An 18,343-nucleotide genomic window follows, 5' to 3' on the forward strand; every position below is an offset into this window, starting at 1 on the left:
CTAGTATGGTGACAACTTCACAGGAGGTCCGTATCTCAGCACTGTCATAGTTAAAGGTGACCTTCATAAGGAGGTCCTCCATACCCGCTTGATACCATAAAGGACAGGGCTGTGGCTCCCCACACTCCCTAACAGATCGTTACATGGAGAAACCTTTGGAATGCAAGCATGCTGATCCACACAGGTATGCACACAGGTGTACACATGGGTATTCACAGACGCGGACTAAAGCTTTCTTGGCTGCTGCCTCAAAGCACACTGTGCGCTGTCTATCTTGCGTGCTGCACAATATCGTCTATTATTTAGTAACTATTGATATCTACTGCTAGCTAGTTTATTGTGATGGTGCTTTTTTTTCTATTATTATGTTGCTCTTTGTTGTTTGCTGTCTCCTCTGTTTGTTTGTTTTTTTTTCTCCATACAGGTGACCCAGGAGTTTTTTTTTTTTTGTTGTTGTTTGTTTTTTTTTTCTCTCTTCCCCCCCTTCTCACCGTCTCTTCTCCCCTTTGGTTTTCTTTCTTTCTCTCCCCCTCTTTCTTTCATTCTTTCCCCCTGTCCTATTAAAAAAAAAAAAAAAAAAAAAGATGACAAAGGATGAACTGAAGCTCCGCCATCACGTGATGTCACATGCTGCTGTTTCTGATGTCACTTAAAAAAAAAAAAAAAGTGACCTTCATAAACCGAGAAACTGAAACCGAGAAACTGACATTAATGTTTGCCACAGGAAATCCACATTTACTCCTAACTAAGGGTTTAAATGCACAAAGAGACAGACACTGAGACAGAGACTAAGATAAAATCAAAACTTTTTTGTTGCACCATATTTAATGAAGCCATGCAAAACGTTACCTTCATAGTATGAACTTAAAGAGCAGCGTTATAGACCCTTGAAGTTCACCGGTGTGAGTGCAAATGTTTTTGTTTTTTTTCATTTGTCTTATTTTTTGAGGCATTTCTCAGGACTCACAGCTAGAAGATGAGCCTGTATATAAAAAAGGTGACTAATTTCTTTTTAGCATGATGACACTCTTGGAAGATCATCAACTTTTTTAGGTCAAACATTTCTTCTGTTACTCTCCATCATAGGAATTAAATTAGTAGATTTTATCTATTTAAATCATGATATAAACCATGATACTGATGCTCAAAATCAGTTATAGAGAAAAGAAAATCTGAACAAAAGCAAGATTTTGTGCTTGTATTTATTGATTGAACAGGTTGATCTAAAAGTGGTCCACATTACTAAATTAGACCTGGGGGGTCTCCACATTTTCAATTCCACTCACCTTTACTAAAAAACTCACCATTTGAAACTCTGACCTCAAAGTCAAAGTATGAATCTGGAGCAGAAGATCTTCCCAAACCACACCTGTACATTCCTGCGTCAGACTTGATCATTTGTGAGAAGCTTAAAAACACAATTCCTCTTCTTGGAGATCCATCTTCATACTTCATGCTGTATCTGCCACTCTGAGCTGTGCTTCCATCTGTTTTAATGAGGATATCTTCTGCTCGCTCACATTTTTCCTCACAGAAGAACTTTGTGCTTCCAGACAAAGATAAGTTGCAGTTAAGCGTGCCATTAAATCCTTCAGCTGCAGACCAAATATTATGTTTTGCCTTGACGAGCCCAGCTGGACCTGTCAGATGAAAAATAATAATAATGCATTTAACACAAGATGGATAATCACAACATTATTTACTGTATGTAGATATTAGACTTGTAGTCAAGACTGAACCAAGACCAAGACAAAGTTGAGACGAGACCGAGACAAAAAAGTCTTTAAACTGCAGCCAGATGCTGCTTCGTTTACGGGTTTCAGGCATATTTATGTGTTCTTGCTTTCACACAGCCCTCCTCACTGCTGTCTACTGTCTCACTCACTTACTGAGAGGACAGACACACGCTCCACTTGACTGTCGCGTCTCTCACCCTCTCTGTTTTTCACACAATGATATTATCTTATATCCTCGCATGTGATTGGCCACAATATGGAGAGATTGGAGCATAGCTGAGCCACTGTGTGAGAGCTGAGCAGTGAAAGGAAATGAAGTGAGGAGCCGGCTCTCGCTCAGTGGGAGTCGACTCTTCTGATTCACTACAAAGCTCTCTCTAAGCACGGCTCTTAGAGCTGATGCTTTTGCAGATGACACATTATCGAACGTTATGTTGTGTGTCATGGATACTGTTGACTCCAAATCTCCCGACCACTATGTCGAGCTGAGACAGCGAGACTGAGACAGCGAGACCAAGACCACGTAAAAGTGGTCTCGAGACCAAGACTGGTCTAAAGATATCCAGCTCTAGTAAATATATGTATTTCATGAGGTGTTTTATAAAGTTGAGTATGTTTTAGTTAAAATTAAAGTTAAAGAGCAACATTAAGATCATCAGTCCTTACCTGACAAGAAGCAGAAGAAGAGAAAATAGAGGATTTTCATTCTGACTTTAATCCTGATGCAGAAATGTTGTTAAACTTCAGTTGTCGGACCATGACACACTGATACATCCAACCACTGCAGAGTCTCATAAAACTTCTGAAGATGGCAAACTCAACATGAACAATTTATAAAAGACTCCACAAAGCTGGGTGGGACAGGCCTTGAGGACACAGCACTCATCTGGTCTGGTCCAGCAGACGTGCTTGACTGGAGTCTTCTCCTTTGTCTTTGAATCTGGTCACGAGTGGAAGTGAATGATGGAGGAGAGGCAGCAATGGTGCAATGTGGAGAGGGAGGGAGAGAGAGTGGCATGGTTGTGGACTGCAGGCTGGCTACAGGTAAGTCAGCAGGGGGCTGAGCATTCACTGCAGTGTCGAATCTGTTGAAAACACATTCAGGTATCTGGCTCTGTCCTCACTGCCTCCAGCTCCTCTGTTGTTGGATGGCTTGAATCCAGTAGTTGTCTTCATGCCACAACTGTCTCATGCTGATCTTGGCCTTCAGTAACACCTGAACCGTTGTAGCCTCCTCTCTATCGCCCGCTCTGAACGCCCTCTTCTTGTTATTGAGGAGAGCTTTGATGTCCTTAATCACCCACGGCTTGTTATTTGGGTAACAAATAATGTCCGTGCTGGGACAATGGAGCTGGTGCAGAAGGTTATGTAGTGAGTGACACACTCAGTAAGCCCACTGGTGTCCTCACCGTGAGGCCCACAGAGTGTCTCCCAGTCTGTCACCTCAAAACAACCCTGTAGTCCCACTAAAGCCTCCTCCGACCACCTACTACTATACTTCTAGTGGTCACAGCTTCCCTCTTCACAATAGGCACATAGCAGGGGGTGAAACAGGGGTTTATATAAAAGCTAAAATACTAAAGCTACAACCTTTAATATAAAGCTGCTGCTGAGCAAACATGGCTTATACTCCTACTCTTTCTGTTAACTAGACATAAAAACACTTGAGGTCTCCCTCTGATGTATTTACCACCCCGTCGTAGATCAATCACAGTATCCTGAACTCTCATTGGTAGACGCTTGAATTGTTGTCGTGAAGTTCAGCCTGGATATCTTAAAAAGAAGGAAACTGAACTTCTTTTCAGGCACTTAGACTAACATGACCTGGACCCTTTTAGCGCCCTCTGTAGTTGAACTGTGGAAGTGAAACAGAGCCACAGCCTGCACACACACAGTTTAAATAACTGTAGATTACAATATGATGAGAAATGAGGGCTGAAATGTGTGAGCAGGTTAAGAGGCTCATATCTGTGCAGTTTCCTTCATTGATGTAGAGGTGTGTGTGTGTGTGTGTGTGTGTGTGTGCAGACAGTGAGCAAGAAGACGATGAAGAGGATGATGAAGGTAAAGAGAGCAAAGAAAATGAAGGTCACCCTGAGGGTGGTGGGAAGGATGAGGAGAGGACAGATTTCTTACATTTCAATTCTTTACATTTTTTGTCCTTCGTGCTTTTGAACCATCAAACTGTAGGTCAGGAAAGCTGATTCTTTTTGTCTGTTTCTGATAATAAAACATGTTTCTGGGGACGTCGTGTTCAGCTGTCTTTATCATGCAGTATAGTAAACATGTTTCAGTGTGAATGTTACAAAGATGAGATTTTACTGTGAAGCTTTTTTATACCAGGGGAATCATAAATACTTCAGTGATGTAAATAATGCTCTCAGAAGCTGGAAACTCCAAGCAAAACTCACTGAACCATAAATAACTGTAGATCACAATATGATGAGAAATGAGGGCTGAAATGTGAGGAGGTTTCAGACGGTGCAGACTTATGGACGTATCATAGATTTATATTAAATGTGGTTTATGAAAAGTTCATTACTGCTGTGTAGATTTGCCCTCATTAACATACTGTCTGACCTGCTGACTTACACAGGTCAGCTTCACTGTTTGATTCTGATAGCTGAGCTGACACAGGCTCTGTGATCTGCTGTAGTTTGTTAGAAATACTTTGACTCACAGAAAAAGCTGCTCAGCTCTTGTTCTGGACACATTTGGGAGAGAACCTGCCTCTGTGTGTAACAGCGCCCCCTGCTGCTCTTGATGATAAATGTGCAGATGCTGATTCTTGCTGTGACTGTTGATCCAACTGGAAGTTCTGTGGTTACAGGTCCAGCTTCCTCCTGTGAAACCTGTACTAGTGAGCTGCTGTTACAGACCACCAAGTTCTAATATCCAGTATCTCCAGGTCACATGTACAAAGCTCCAGTCAGTCACTGGAGACCTTAATATTGACGGGTTCTCACATACCTGTATTTAGCCACGTCCCTGCTCAAGATGATTTTGTGTGATCAACTCGACCATAATAACAGAAAAATACTTTTAAAGAAGGATCAGAGTTTCTTTTTATTCCTGTCAAACATTTATCACATTTTTGTGGAGATGAATGTGTTTGAAAAATCTTTAATTTATTTACTGCCTCATATACCAACTACTACACCTGCTGCACCCTCTCACCTCTGATGGTGTTTGAGGGAGAGAAACAACTGAAATGAACATAAACTTAAATGCAACATAAGCATCATGTCAGTGGCTGCCTTATCTGTATGTTTAGGATCATTATCCTCCTGCATTGACTGAAACTGAAGGACTGTTTGTTAACTTCAGTGATAACTCTGACATTTCTAAACTGCAGTTTATTTATATAGAAGAAAGTGTTAACAAGCTTAAAAGTTGATGTGAGCAGTAAATAAAAGGGTTAAACACACAGTATTGCTCTCAAACTGCTCCTCTTCCTGGGGTGAAGCACAGCCTGATAACCCTCCCTCTTCTTCCTGCTCTTAAACACAGCACCTCCTCTCTGTCCACGTGTTTCCTCGTTCCCTCCCCTTCAGATCTGCACTTTGAAGATGGGTGTAACCAACATGTGGTGACGTGTAAGAGCTGACAGGCTCCATTCACTGCAGAAACATGTTGTTGAGATCAGAGCTCAGACTAGTTTCAGTTATAAGGAAGAGAAACTCACACAGTCACTGACACTGAGAGGAGAAATGGCACAGAGAAACCTTCTCTTGTTCCATCTGTTTGGATCTACTGAAGGATCCGGTGACTACAACCTGTGGACACAGCTACTGCAGGAACTGTATTAAAAGTTTCTGGGATGAAGAGGACAGGAAGGAAATCCACAGCTGCCCTCAGTGCAGGAAGACGTTCACACCGAGGCCTGTCCTGGAGAAAAACGTCATGTTTGCAGCTTTAGTGGAGCAGCTGAAGAAGACTGGACTCCAAGCTGCTCCAGCTGATCACTGCTATGCTGGACCTGAAGATGTGGCCTGTGATGTCTGCACTGGGAGGAAGCTGAAAGCCATCAAGTCCTGTTTATCTTGTCCAGCCTCTTACTGTGAGAAACACCTCCAACCTCACTATGATGCAGCTCCATTAAAGAAACACAAGCTGGTGGCCCCCTCCAAGAAGCTCCAGGAGAACATCTGCTCTCGTCATGATGAGGTGATGAAGATTTTCTGTCGTACTGATCAGCAGAGTATCTGTTATCTCTGCTTAATGGATGAACATAAAGGCCATGAAACAGTCCCAGCTGCAGCAGAAAGGACTGAGAAGCAGAAGGAGCTCGAGGTGAGACGACTAAACATCCAGCAGAGAATCCAGGAGCGAGAGAAAGATGTGAAGCTGCTTCAACAGGAGGTGGAGGCCATCAATGGCTCTGCTGATAAAGCAGTGGAGGACAGTGAGAAGATGTTCACTGAGCTGATCCGTCTCCTCCAGAAAAGAAGCTCTGATGTGAAGCAGCAGGTCAGATCCCAGCAGGAAACTGAAGTGAGTCGAGTCAAAGAGCTTCAGGAGAAGCTGGAGCAGGAGATCGCTGAGCTGAAGAGGAAAGACGGCGAGCTGGAGCAGCTCTCACACACAGAGGATCACAACCAGTTTCTACACAACTACCCCTCACTGTCAGCACTCAGTGAGTCTACACACTCATCCAGCATCAATATTCGTCCTCTGAGCTACTTTGAGGATGTGACAGCAGCTGTGTCAGAGACCAGAGATAAACTACAGGACATTCTGAGAGAGGAATGGACAAACATCTCACTGACAGTCACTGAAGAGGATGTTTTACTGTCACCAGCAGAGCCAAAGACCAGAGCTGGATTCTTAAAATATTCACATGAAATCACACTGGATCCAAACACAGGACACAGGGAATTGTTATTATCTGAGGGGAACAGAAAAGTAACATTTATGAACCAACAACAGTTTTATTCTGATCATCCAGACAGATTCACTGGATGGTGTCAGGTCCTGAGTAGAGAGAGTCTGACTGGACGTTGTTACTGGGAGGTGGAGTGGAGAGGGGGAGCAGTTCGTGTAGCAGTCGCATACAAGAATATCAGCAGAGCAGGGGGGGGCAATGAATGTTTATTTGGAAATAATAACAAATCTTGGGCATTACATTGTTACATAAACAGTTATAAATTTCGACACAACAATGTCCAAACTGTCCTCTCAGGTCCTCGGTCCTCCAGAGTAGGAGTGTACCTGGATCACAGAGCAGGTATTCTGTCTTTCTACAGCGTCTCTGAAACCATGACTCTCCTCCACAGAGTCCAGACCACATTCACTCAGCCGCTCTATGCTGGAGTTTGGCTTTATGGAGATGGAGACACTGCAGAGTTGATTAAAGTCAAATAAAGAAGACAGGTTCATGTTGATCCCTGACCATTATATGTACTTGTGTAGTTTCTAAATGAGGCTTTACATTTTAGAAGCTGAGAAGTTCAGTGGTCCATTGATGTGTGAAAATAATATTGCACTGATTCAAACTGTACTTACATTTATATACCTTACATCAATATAAATCTGAATTTGTTCTTATGGCTGATAATCATGTGAGTTTAAATGATACTACTCTTCATATTCAGCATGTTTGAAATCTGTCATCAGTCTGGTTAGTGGTTTAATTCTGTAGTTGCTGTAGTGGGTTGTCAAATGCAACAATATATTGGAGCTGCAGTGATTCATCAGTTAGTCAATGATTAGAGAATTGATTGTTTTATCATTATTTTAGTCACATTTAAAGCTGGTTCCAGTTTCTGAAATGTGAAGATTGTTGATTTTCTTGATCATATATGACTGTAAACTTAATGTCTTTGAGGTTTGAACCTTTAAAATGTAACAAAAAAATTTAATCTTTGAGGTTTTTTATATTGTTATTATTGTATCTAGAGTGATGACATTTAATGTCATTTTTCAGATACAGAGACACGTGAAGAAGCCAAATCTCACAATAATGAAGTGAACACATTTATAGTCAGTGTTCAAGATGATGGATAGAAATGAAAATCATGGTGTCATGGTCCTGGGCAATGTGGGCCCAGTATTCTTAGTTTCTTGTATTTTTGTATTTCGTTCCTTATTTAGGCCATGTTTCCTGAGTTGTCCTGTTATGTTGTTCCTTATTTGACTTCCCCTTGTGACTTTTATCCCCTGTGTGCCCCTCTATGTATCTGTGAGCCCTCATCTCCCCTCCTTGTGTTTCATTCCATGTTTCCCCAGCCCACTATGCCCGTGCTCTCTCTCTCCTCCTGTTTGCACCTCTGTGTACTTCCTGTTTTACTTTGACAGTCTCCCGTCAGTGTTGTTTACTCCTGCCATGTCTTGTTATGTTTATCTGTGTCAGCTGTGTTCCTTTTTTTTTTTTTTTTAACTTTATTTAAAGTAAACAATCAGCTGTGTTCCCATGTGTGGCCACTTCCCCTGATCATCCCTCTTGTGTATTTAGACTCTGTGTTTCATGTAGTCTGTGTCGTGTCGTCTGTGTTCTCACCTCCATGTTTTCACGGTCAGCCTTTGCAGTGATCATCATAGTCTGAGTTTTCTTAGTTTGTCACAGTATTAGTTTTCCCAGTTTAGTTATAGTCTAGTCACGCTATCCCTGCTTTGTTTGTACACTTTGTCTTCAGCCATAATAAAGGCTCGCTTTTTGTTAAGTTCACTCCCGTCTACTCACTTGTGTACGCACCTGGGTCCATTACCACCGCACGGCCTGTCTCTGCAGACCGTGACACATGGAGCATTTATGTATTTTTACGTCTGTGTCACAGAAACTGTTCAGCTATTCTCTGTTTATTAGTCTGTTTATCAGGAACCTCTGTTGATTTTATATGTAAAGGATTTTTCTTCTATCACTGAACCTTTTAAGGGTTTTCTCTTAGTAGTTTTGGGGAGTTTTTAATTAGATTTACAGCTTCAGAATAACTTTGTGATGTCAGATTAGAAAGTGTGTGTCCAACCCTGGTGTTTAATCAGATGTTTGATCCCTGCAGGGTTGGATTTTTTTTTTTTATGAATGTTGAAATTGTTGTATTTGATTTGAGTTAGATTTTTACTGATGAATGATTCATTGTATAAAGTGGATCTACCAACAGTTTATTTCTTTGTTATTGTGATAAAAATGTCAAACAAATATATTTTCCACTTTTTGTGTGACAGAGGCAGGAATTTCTCTGTCCTGCATGTGGAGAAATCTGCTGTTAAATCAGAACATTAACAGGTTTCAGGTTGTTTTCAAACACATATTACTGTGTACCATGTGTCAGCAGGCATGTGTTAACAGGGACTATAAGACACTTTAGTGGCTTTAATGCATATTTATATGTTTAACACAGTCAGGTGCACAGGTTCTTTAGACTAAAAATGAGGGAGGAGATGTGCTTCCAAGATTTATTATCCAGACAGGGAAAGCAACTTCACATTCAACCATACAGGGAGGAGGAGTTCAGGACTGAGGCTTACCAGCAGGTGAGAATGGTCGACACAAGGGGAAGGCGGATCCATCAAATAAATAAATAAGTAAAAATAGATCAACAGTAACACTGTTTCGTCTTCCGTGGACTCTGTATCGCCTGAATCAGATAACTCCGCTACTGTGTGTTTGAACTCTAAAGACATTATTCAGAGTGACACCTCGCTGTCAAGTTGAAACTGTCTTTGGCACCATTAACCTAGTTTGCCCAGTGACTGTTACTGCTCCTGAGCTCCGCTCTCCACTTCCAGTTCCTGTTCCCAGGGCAGCTCGGGCCCAGCTTCCCCTTGCACCCTTACCGATTCCTCGGGTGGGGGTGGCTGAGGTCCAGCTGGTGCCTGCTTCAGTTGCCAGGCTAACTGAGGCTGTATTCATCCCTGCACCCGTACCTGCTCCTTGGGTGAGGATGGCGGACACCCAGTTATTGCCAATGCCTGTTCTGGTTCTCCAGGTGAAGGCAACTGTGACCCTGCCGACTCCTGCACCCGTTTCAGTTCCCTGGGTTGGAGCAGCAGAGGTCCAGCTAGCTCCTGCGCCTACACGGGCTCCCAGAATAAAAACAGGCAGAACCCAGCTCGTCCCTGCGCCCGTATCTGTTCCTCGGATGGGGATGGCTGGTGTTCGGCCAGGCCCAGTACCCATCCCTGTTCCCCAGAGGAGAGCAGCTAAGAGTCAGTTACCTGATTAGTTGCAAGTTCAACAACCATCACAGCCACCAGCACAACCACCACCACAACTTTTGTTTCAGCCATTAGCTCATTTATCAGCTCAGTTTCCTGTTTTATCACCAGCTCAGCCTCTACTTCAGTTTCTAGTTCAGTTTCTAGCTCTATTACTTGTTCAGGCTTTAGCTCTGTTTCCAGGTCCCTCTCCAGCCCAGCCCTGTTCACTTGCTGTCATCCTCTGCTGAAAGCTCTGGTGAGCTCATTCAGTCAGTTGAGGACTGCATCTTTCTGACAAAGCTCAGACAGACTGTTAGCACTGTACGTGCCCTGTGCAGCTACAGTTAGCTTCGCCTCAGCCGGACTTTTCTGCACCTGCTGGCTCTGCATTCGACTCTGCTGGGCAGGGACGTGCAGAGGGGGGGGGGGGGGGGGGGGGGGGGGGGGCTAGAGGGGCTTGAGCACCCGCCCCTTTCCTGATGAGTGCCCAAAGTGCCCTTTTGTTGAGGCAACTTTAAAAAAAAATTTATTTATTTATTTATTTTTTTATGTGTGTGTGCGTGCGGAGTCCTGTCTGTGCCCCTCAACAATAATATTTAACTATTAATCATAGTTTTGCTAAATAAAAGGATCTGGCTTGCATCAGTCACATGATCACATTTAACCAATGATCGCCCTTGACGGCAGAACGCGCTGGTTACGAGCCGGGAACGAGCTCACAAAGAGCACGCGCATTTTTTGCGGTCCGGAGCTGTAGGAGAAACACAAGTTAACTCAGAGACACAGACTGATGCGACAAAACCAGTAAGTAGGTGTACAGCGTACACTGTAGTGTGTAGCACACAGGAGTATTAGCTTATTATGTACACGTTGGTAAGCTGTCTTGTTGCAACTGACGAACTGAAACAAACGAGCGTGCTGTGTGTGCAACAGCGCGACAAACATTACCTGTCCTTTTATTAACTGCACAAGTAGTGCTGGTCATAGCTGCTGGCTACCTGTGTAAGGCTGTCATGGGTCTGTAGCTCTGTCACCGTTTTAGGGAACATATTTAGTTTTAAAGCAAGTTACAGGGCTTTTCCTGCCTTTCTGGAGGGATTATATTTCACTAAAAAACGATCTAATATGCATGTCCACATAATAATAATTATAATTATAATATATTAAAAAACACACGCTGTATTTTAAAGAACATACATTAAGAAGCAGATTATATTAGATTTATATTTTAAATAAGACAAAAGTTGGATTTTACAGCAGTAAAATGATTCTATCTCTACAGTTTAAACATGTAATAAGCTTTGCCCCTGCACAGAGTGGATAGTGAAACAAATGGAATCATCATAAATAGATTATTTCATATTTATTACTTCCCCCTCCTCATTGCTTTATTATTGTAGCTCTAGTAATACATAATAATGTAAGGATGCCCATAGTATATACAGTATTCTGAAGAAGGTCTAAAATGTCACTGTGTGTGCATGTGTGTGTTTTATTTAGCTGGATTTAAAAAAATATTACTCATGATATAACATTGTGCAGACATGGCTGGTAAGGACATGAGGAGGAAACAGTAGGAGCTGTGTGAGGCTACTAAAGGCAGGGCTATAACATTTTTCTGTCATCATTTTATTATAGATTAAGTGCAAGAGTTGTTAGGTGTGGATAATTAGATTATAGTTTATTGCAATAGCAAGTTGTGCCTTGTTCTCAGACAGCAAGTGGAGAGTGATATATGAAATGATGGGAAGGAAGGAAGAAGAGAAGCAAAGAGTGATTCACAGGCAGAGCCGAGTTTATGTCACAGTTTTTCGTTGCCTTATGGTTCCAAGCGCTGTCACCAATCTTTGCATTTTGTTATTATCTCATGACACTTGTTTAATCAGCTACCATCTCTCCTATGGACTTTTTAATGTCTACAGTCTCAGATCAACACAGCCCCGCCCTTCCCATATTAGATTCTTGATGAATGTGTGTTGTTGTTATTCAGCCTGGTTCAATGTGCCCCTTTTTAACTTTGAGCACCCGCCCCTTTAAACCTCTCTGCACGTCCCTGCTGCTGGGGGTTCAGGAGAACTGCTCCGGCACCTCCTCGTCTCCGCTGGCGGCTCTGGTGAGCCAGTTCATCCACCACCTGCTCCACCATCTGCTCCATCGCCTGCGGCTGCCACGTTGCCATCTGGTCCAGTCTCGTCGGCTGTGGTTACCACACCATCGTATGGTTCTGCACCCACCAAGCCTCCACCAGTACGCCCGGTGCCCAAGAATCATCGCCCACTTCCAGAAAACAACATGGATGTGCAGTTTTTCACTAAAACATGTTTTTCTCTCAGATGTAAATTTATCCAGTGAATCGTTAAACTGTCAAAAATTAGCTTGTTTGTCTTTTGTGACATAAACACTCAGTGTTCACAACACTCATGTGTGGAAATGTGCTGATAATGTGTGTTGGGAGCTGATAACAAGTTAAGACAGCCAGCAAATGTGTGCCCTCGATAGTTGTTGTTTTAACAATGCTGGTTAATTCTGTCGTGTTCATGTTGATTCTTAGTAGCAGTGTGTGGTCAGTGTGGTTTGTGCTCGGCTGCAGGGGAGGAGTGGAGCAGTGGGTTCAGGGTGTGGTGTCAGGGGATACTGGTTGTTACAACCAGCAAGCATCATCTAAACACACCTTCCCTCCTTTAAACAGCGAAACAAATGAGATTCATGGTACGATCCAGAGGATTTCTGAAACAGGTTTCCAGCCTTACATTTCCAGTTTGAATTAGCGACACATTAGTGAATGCTCTTTATCAGCTTCCAGGCTCAAGCTGAATAAAGTGCACTTTGTTCTGCGTAACGCAACTGATGATGTGGTGCACAATTCCCTGGATCACAGCAAGTCTGTTGCACAAGAGGAGAAACTGCTGATGTGGGAAGCATAAAACAGGCGCGCACTGCTGAGTGTTTTTGTGTGATGGGGATGAAATAAGATGTGTTAACACTCACAGTCTGACCACTTGTGTCTCATAGCGATCGTGGAAAACACATGACATAAATGATATCATGACCCTGCTCAGTTGGTGGGTTTGGGCAGTTTGAATAACCCTCTCAAAGCTGCAGGGGAATAAGCAGGTGTAATGTTGTCACTACTGGAGGTGAAACATTGTCATTGTTTAAAGAGGGAGGATACTTACACACTTCATAAACCAGCAAGAAGACTTTTTCCCAGAAACAGAGTTTTGATTGGTGGAATCGACAAACAGTTTGAGGCTGATTTGGCTGATATGGGTGAATATTGTGCAGATAATGATAATGTGAGACACTTACTGACATGTACAGATGGATTTTCTAAGTATGCATGCAGGTGTCTTCAAACCAAGGCAGGAACATCTGTTGCATCTGCTTTTGAGGATGAGTGAGGGACGTGTACCTGTTAAACTTCCAACAGATGAAGGCGAGGAGTTTAATAATAAACATTTCCATCAGCTGATGGTTCAGTTTAACATCACACATTTCTCTGCATAAAGCCAGATTGAACCAAGTGTTGTGGAGCATTTTAACAAAAGCTTTAAGGGCCGTATGTGAAAATACTTCACATCTGTTAACTTATGAAGACATGTAAACGTGGTCCAGGACCTTGTGCTGTCAAGGCCAAGTGCTGCAGAGAGGGGGTTTCTCCAGGTGTGTGGTGGAGTGAGGAGAAGAACAACATGTCTAACCTTTCCTTTCCTTTTTCAGAGCAGAGGTGCAGACAGGAGGGCAGGCGGGTGAGTTTTCAGACTTACTCCGGGAAGCTGAGAGGAAGAGCAGCAGCAGCGAGCAGGTAAGTTTCCAGCAGGCAGTGAACAGACAAAGAGGACCAGCATCAAAATGTCCCCTCAGAGGTGAAACAAGATCATGATGAAGAAGACTTTAACACATTGTAAAGGCGGCACCACAGAAGAGGTAGACTTTAATGTGGCTGATACGCAGAGGTGGCAAAAGTACACACATGTTGTACTTAAGTAGAAGTACAGATACCTGTGTTAAAAAATGCTCCAGTAAAAGTTAAAGTACTGATTCAATGTCTTTACTTAAGTAAAAGTGAAAAAGTACAGGCTCTGAAATGTACTCAGAGTAAGAAAGTAAAAAGTAGTCAGGAGGAGTCAGGGGTTAAAGTGGATTCAGCAGGTGGAGAAACCCTAAAATCAGTTGTAATGGCTCATAATTTCTATTGAGAGCTTCAGTAGATTTTCTGAATGTACAGGCTGTGATCAGCTGACCTGCTGCTCTTTGTGGATTTACACAAGTGAATTCAACCAGATGTCAGCTGATGTTTTATGAGTTGAACAGGCTGATTTCCATCCTCTACACTTACAATAAATTGTTAATGCTGTCTTTATATTAGACACTATTCAGCTGGTATGAAGGTGAAATTCAGTGAATCTAAGCATCATGAGCTTAACTGCAAATTCATCTCTGCTACACTTGATGTAACCAAACTCTGAGCATGAAGCCACAGCCACTGTGCAGCAGTCACACACTGTTCTGTTAAATCCATCACAGTGCAGCAAACTAACCTGTTTATCCTGCACTAACATGCAACTTTCAAATAAACCAGTGAGTCTGAAAGGAACTTTTAAAGAACACCGATCACATGACCTGTTTAATTTTGCCTCATTTATTTTCTGGTGAGAAACGCCCCCTGTTGGCTAATGCTCAACTTATCTGTGAGCTCTGATGAAATGAAAATCTGTTACACTGATATTTAGTTTTTATCTTGCAGGTCAGTGAGTGAAATGCACCGGGTAAAATCAACAGAAAAAACTTCACATGTTCTTCCACGTTCGTAGAGAGGAGCTCATGGTTCGTAGAGACAGCTGCCAGAGACGAAGAAACACAAGGACGGGTACAGATAAACTCAGCCTGCAAACATCTAAACATGTTACTGGAGTAACACAACAACACACTTCACTCTGATGTCAACAGACAATTTTACATCTTGTAGCTGAAATTGTGCACAGAACAATGATCATGATTTGGATCATAGACGACCATTAACTCTTGATGTGCTGGTGAGCTGCACTGAAACTGTGGCTGCAGACTCTGTCAAGTGTCAAGTGTCTGTTATTGTCATTACCATGTGCAGTCGTACAGTACAGAGTGAAATGACAGCTTTCCTCCGAGGCCCTGGTGCTACATATGACATATAATAGAAAAACACGGGACTACGTAAAGTGCAATGTGCAAAAAACTGCTAAGAAAACAAGACAAGACAGTGCAATGGATGTGTGTGTGTGTGTGTGTGTGTGTGTGTGTGTGTGTGTGTGTGTGTGTGTGTCCAGTCACTGAGTGTTCAGGAGTCTGGCGGCTTGGGGGAAGAAACTGTTCCATAGTGTGGCAGTGAGGGCCCGAATGCTCCGGTACCTCTTTCCAGAAGGCAGCAGGGTGAAAAGTGTGTGTGAGGTCCTCCATAGTGCTGGTGGCGTTGCAGATGGAGCGGGTGCTGAAAGTGTCCTTGGTGGAGGGAAGAGAGGCTCCAGTGATCTTCTCAGCTGCTCTCACTATCCATTGTAGGGTATTGCAATCCGATATGGTGCAGTTACCACACCAGGCAGTGATGCAGCTGCTCAGGATGCTCTCGACAGTCCCTCTGTAGAAGGTGGTAAGAATGGATGATGGCAGATGGGCTTTCCTCAGCTTCTGCAGGAAGTAGACACACTGCTGGGCTTTTTGGTTATGGAGCTGGTGTTGAGGGACCAGGAGAGGTTCTCCACCAGGTAGAGACCAAGGAATCTGGTGCTCTTGACAACCTCCACAGAGGATCTATTGATGTTAAGTGGGCAGTGATCTCTCCGTGCTCTCCTGAAGTCAACAATCATCTCTTTTGTTTTGTCCACTTTCAGAGACAGGTTGTCAGCTCTGAGATGAGTTTGAATCCCTGTGATCTTGACCTCAAGTTCAGAGTCAACTTTTCTGAGATCACCTGTGATTTTCACATTTACCAGAAGTGCAGCTGCTGAGAGGCTGAGGGGTAGCAGCCAAAATGTTTTAGAAGATGAGAAAGTTCATGTGAGACAAGATTCAGCTCTGCTAAGTTTTTTATACTTTTATTTAAAACATATAAATGTGTGTGAAAAGGTTCTTCCTCAAATCAAATTTTATCGTCACAGGGAGAAGATGATCTGCAGGATCCTGCTACTCATCATCCTCACCTCATGTGTCTCTGGTTAGTTTACAGCTTCACTTTATGAACTCCAAATAAAGCTCAACAACAGATTTGTTCCAGTTCTCAGTGTGTCTGCTCCTCTCTTTCCCTCTCTGTCTCCTCAACAGGATCATTTGTAGTCAATGTGACACAGACCTGCTATCAGGCAGAGGAGAACCACAACATCACACTGGAGTGGACGTTCACCACCAAACCTGACACATTTATCCTCCTGAGAAGCAGCATTTATGTCCTCTGTAATGGACATTTGTTTTAAGTCTATATCTGTTGCCCCTTTTTAGCTAAGTCCTCATGTACTAAATAGAGGACGTCCTGGGATTTCTATTGATACCTTGTGTGTTTAGGCCTCTTTTAGATTCAAACAGAAAGGAAATAATAAAAAAAAGTTCATTTTTTCTCAGACTCAGTTTGACAAAAGAGCTGAAGCCATGATCAGTGTTCATCTGACACAGGTCCAGTCCCGAGTCATCAGTCCTGAGTCTGAACAGCTGAAGTCTGATTCGTCCTTCCTGAGACTCTGACAGCTCATCGCCTTCATGAACATGACAGGTGTTGAGGTGAATACGTTGTGTTAAATGAAACCAGATTTCTGCCAAACAAATTGTCATGGACATAATACAGGACAGAGACCGTTTGATCAGTTATCTCTCCACAGAAGATAAAAATATAATTCCAGGATCTGTCAGGTTTGGTTGTGAGCGCCCACTCCAGTGTGATGTGTGTAATGTTTTAGGCTCTAACACAGGCAGGCCCAACAGAACAGGGGAAGCAGTGGAGTTAAACACCTGTTGTTGAAAACTCAAAATAGATTTTGGCACAAAATGGAGAATCCACTGTGTGATCATGTAGTTCAAAGTTCAGGCTGGAACTGGAACAACAACAAAAGTGAAGCATCAGGAACAAACATGAGATTCCACCAACCGTCTGAACAGAGATGCAAAAAACACGTGTTCAAGTCGTCTGCAGGATTTATTTTGCAGGACTTCTCTCTGACCAGTTTTAGGTTCCTCCTGAGTGCTGTGACCATCTAGTGACATCTTTGAACTCAGTTTTTAACAAAAAATGGAAACGTCTCATTACTCATTTACTCATTTAATGAACTATTCTGACTCTTAACCCCTAACTTATTTATTCTTTGATTATTTTTTTTTACTTTATTTGGTCAAGTCTGTGCACACAAACACACACAAACACACAGACAGTGAGCACACAATAAGTAAGAAAAATCAAATTACAGAAAGCAAATATAAAGACTCATTTACACCAAAGAGTGGGGCTGTTACTGAGATGGTGAGCTCAGGTAGAGTGAAAGAAAACTGCGTCTGAGCCAATGACCTGAGATTGGACACTGAATTATTATTACCGTATTTCCCGGACTACAAAGCGCACCTGAATATTAGCCGCACAAGCTAAAATCAGGGGAAAATCCTGTTTTGTACATACATTAGCCGCACCTGACTAAAAGCCGCAGGTGTTTCAATGTTGACTTATCATATGTAAGAGAATATGCACAAAGGGAATTGTCAGGAAACAGATGGCTGTTTGGAGACACACCCCTTTTATTAATATTTTGAAAAACAAGTTATGGGTACATATTTGCACATGTAGTACATAACAGTAACCTATAGCACACCAGAAAAATAGATTCAGACTACCTTTTAGGCTCAGGTGCAGTGACACGGCTTTAACAAGAAGAAAAGTCAGTCATTCACCATCTTTCTCTTCTTCCTGCGCACTAAAACCACCAAAGTCCTCTTCTCCAATGTCGGAAACGAACAGGCTCAGGATGGCTTCGTCATCCACTCTCCGCTTCTCTCCTTCGTTGTCACTTTCAAAACCAAAGAAATCCTCGTTGTCAGTGTCAGAGTCGAACACCCTCAGAAGGGCCGTGGCGGTGTCCTCCTCTCCATCATGCAGCAGTCCAGCCCTTCAAAATCCGTTGGTGATCGTGGATGTTTTCGCACTTTTCCACGCTGTCAGAATCCACCGGTGGAGTTGGGCATAACTTGCTTTTCGCAAGTTTATCGCCGCTCGTCATCCACGCCTCCCGCTGAATGCGTAGCGCTACTTTGAAGTTTGTTTTTCGCGCTACTTCGTACGGCACTACGTTGCCTGGCGGACGGACATGTGACTAACATACCACTCTTGAACCCCGATCCTTCCGCCAGGCAACGTAGTGCCGTACAACAGCGGAACAAACAAAACAAATCGTCTTACGACATCACAAAAATCATGGAAAATCTATAGAAAAGCCGCACCTGACTAAAAGCCGCAGGGT

The 18,343-nt window shown here is 42.9% G+C and overlaps 1 protein-coding gene across 1 annotated transcript in view; it reads left to right on the plus strand.

Moving 5' to 3' along the window:
* The first annotated feature begins 5,509 nt into the window (after window positions 1-5,509).
* Window positions 5,510-18,343, plus strand: part of LOC145425493 (tripartite motif-containing protein 16-like) — a 55,855-nt gene continuing 43,021 nt past the window's right edge. Inside the window, exon 1 of the mRNA XM_080298575.1 lies at window positions 5,510-7,563. Coding sequence (XP_080154701.1) covers window positions 5,640-7,100 — 1,461 coding nt within the window. The 5' untranslated portion in view covers window positions 5,510-5,639 and the 3' untranslated portion in view covers window positions 7,101-7,563. The remainder of the gene's footprint in view (window positions 7,564-18,343) is intronic.

The sequence above is a fragment of the Astatotilapia calliptera genome, chromosome 3 (assembly GCF_964374335.1).
Source record: "Astatotilapia calliptera chromosome 3, fAstCal68.1, whole genome shotgun sequence".
Lineage (NCBI taxonomy): Eukaryota > Metazoa > Chordata > Actinopteri > Cichliformes > Cichlidae > Astatotilapia > Astatotilapia calliptera.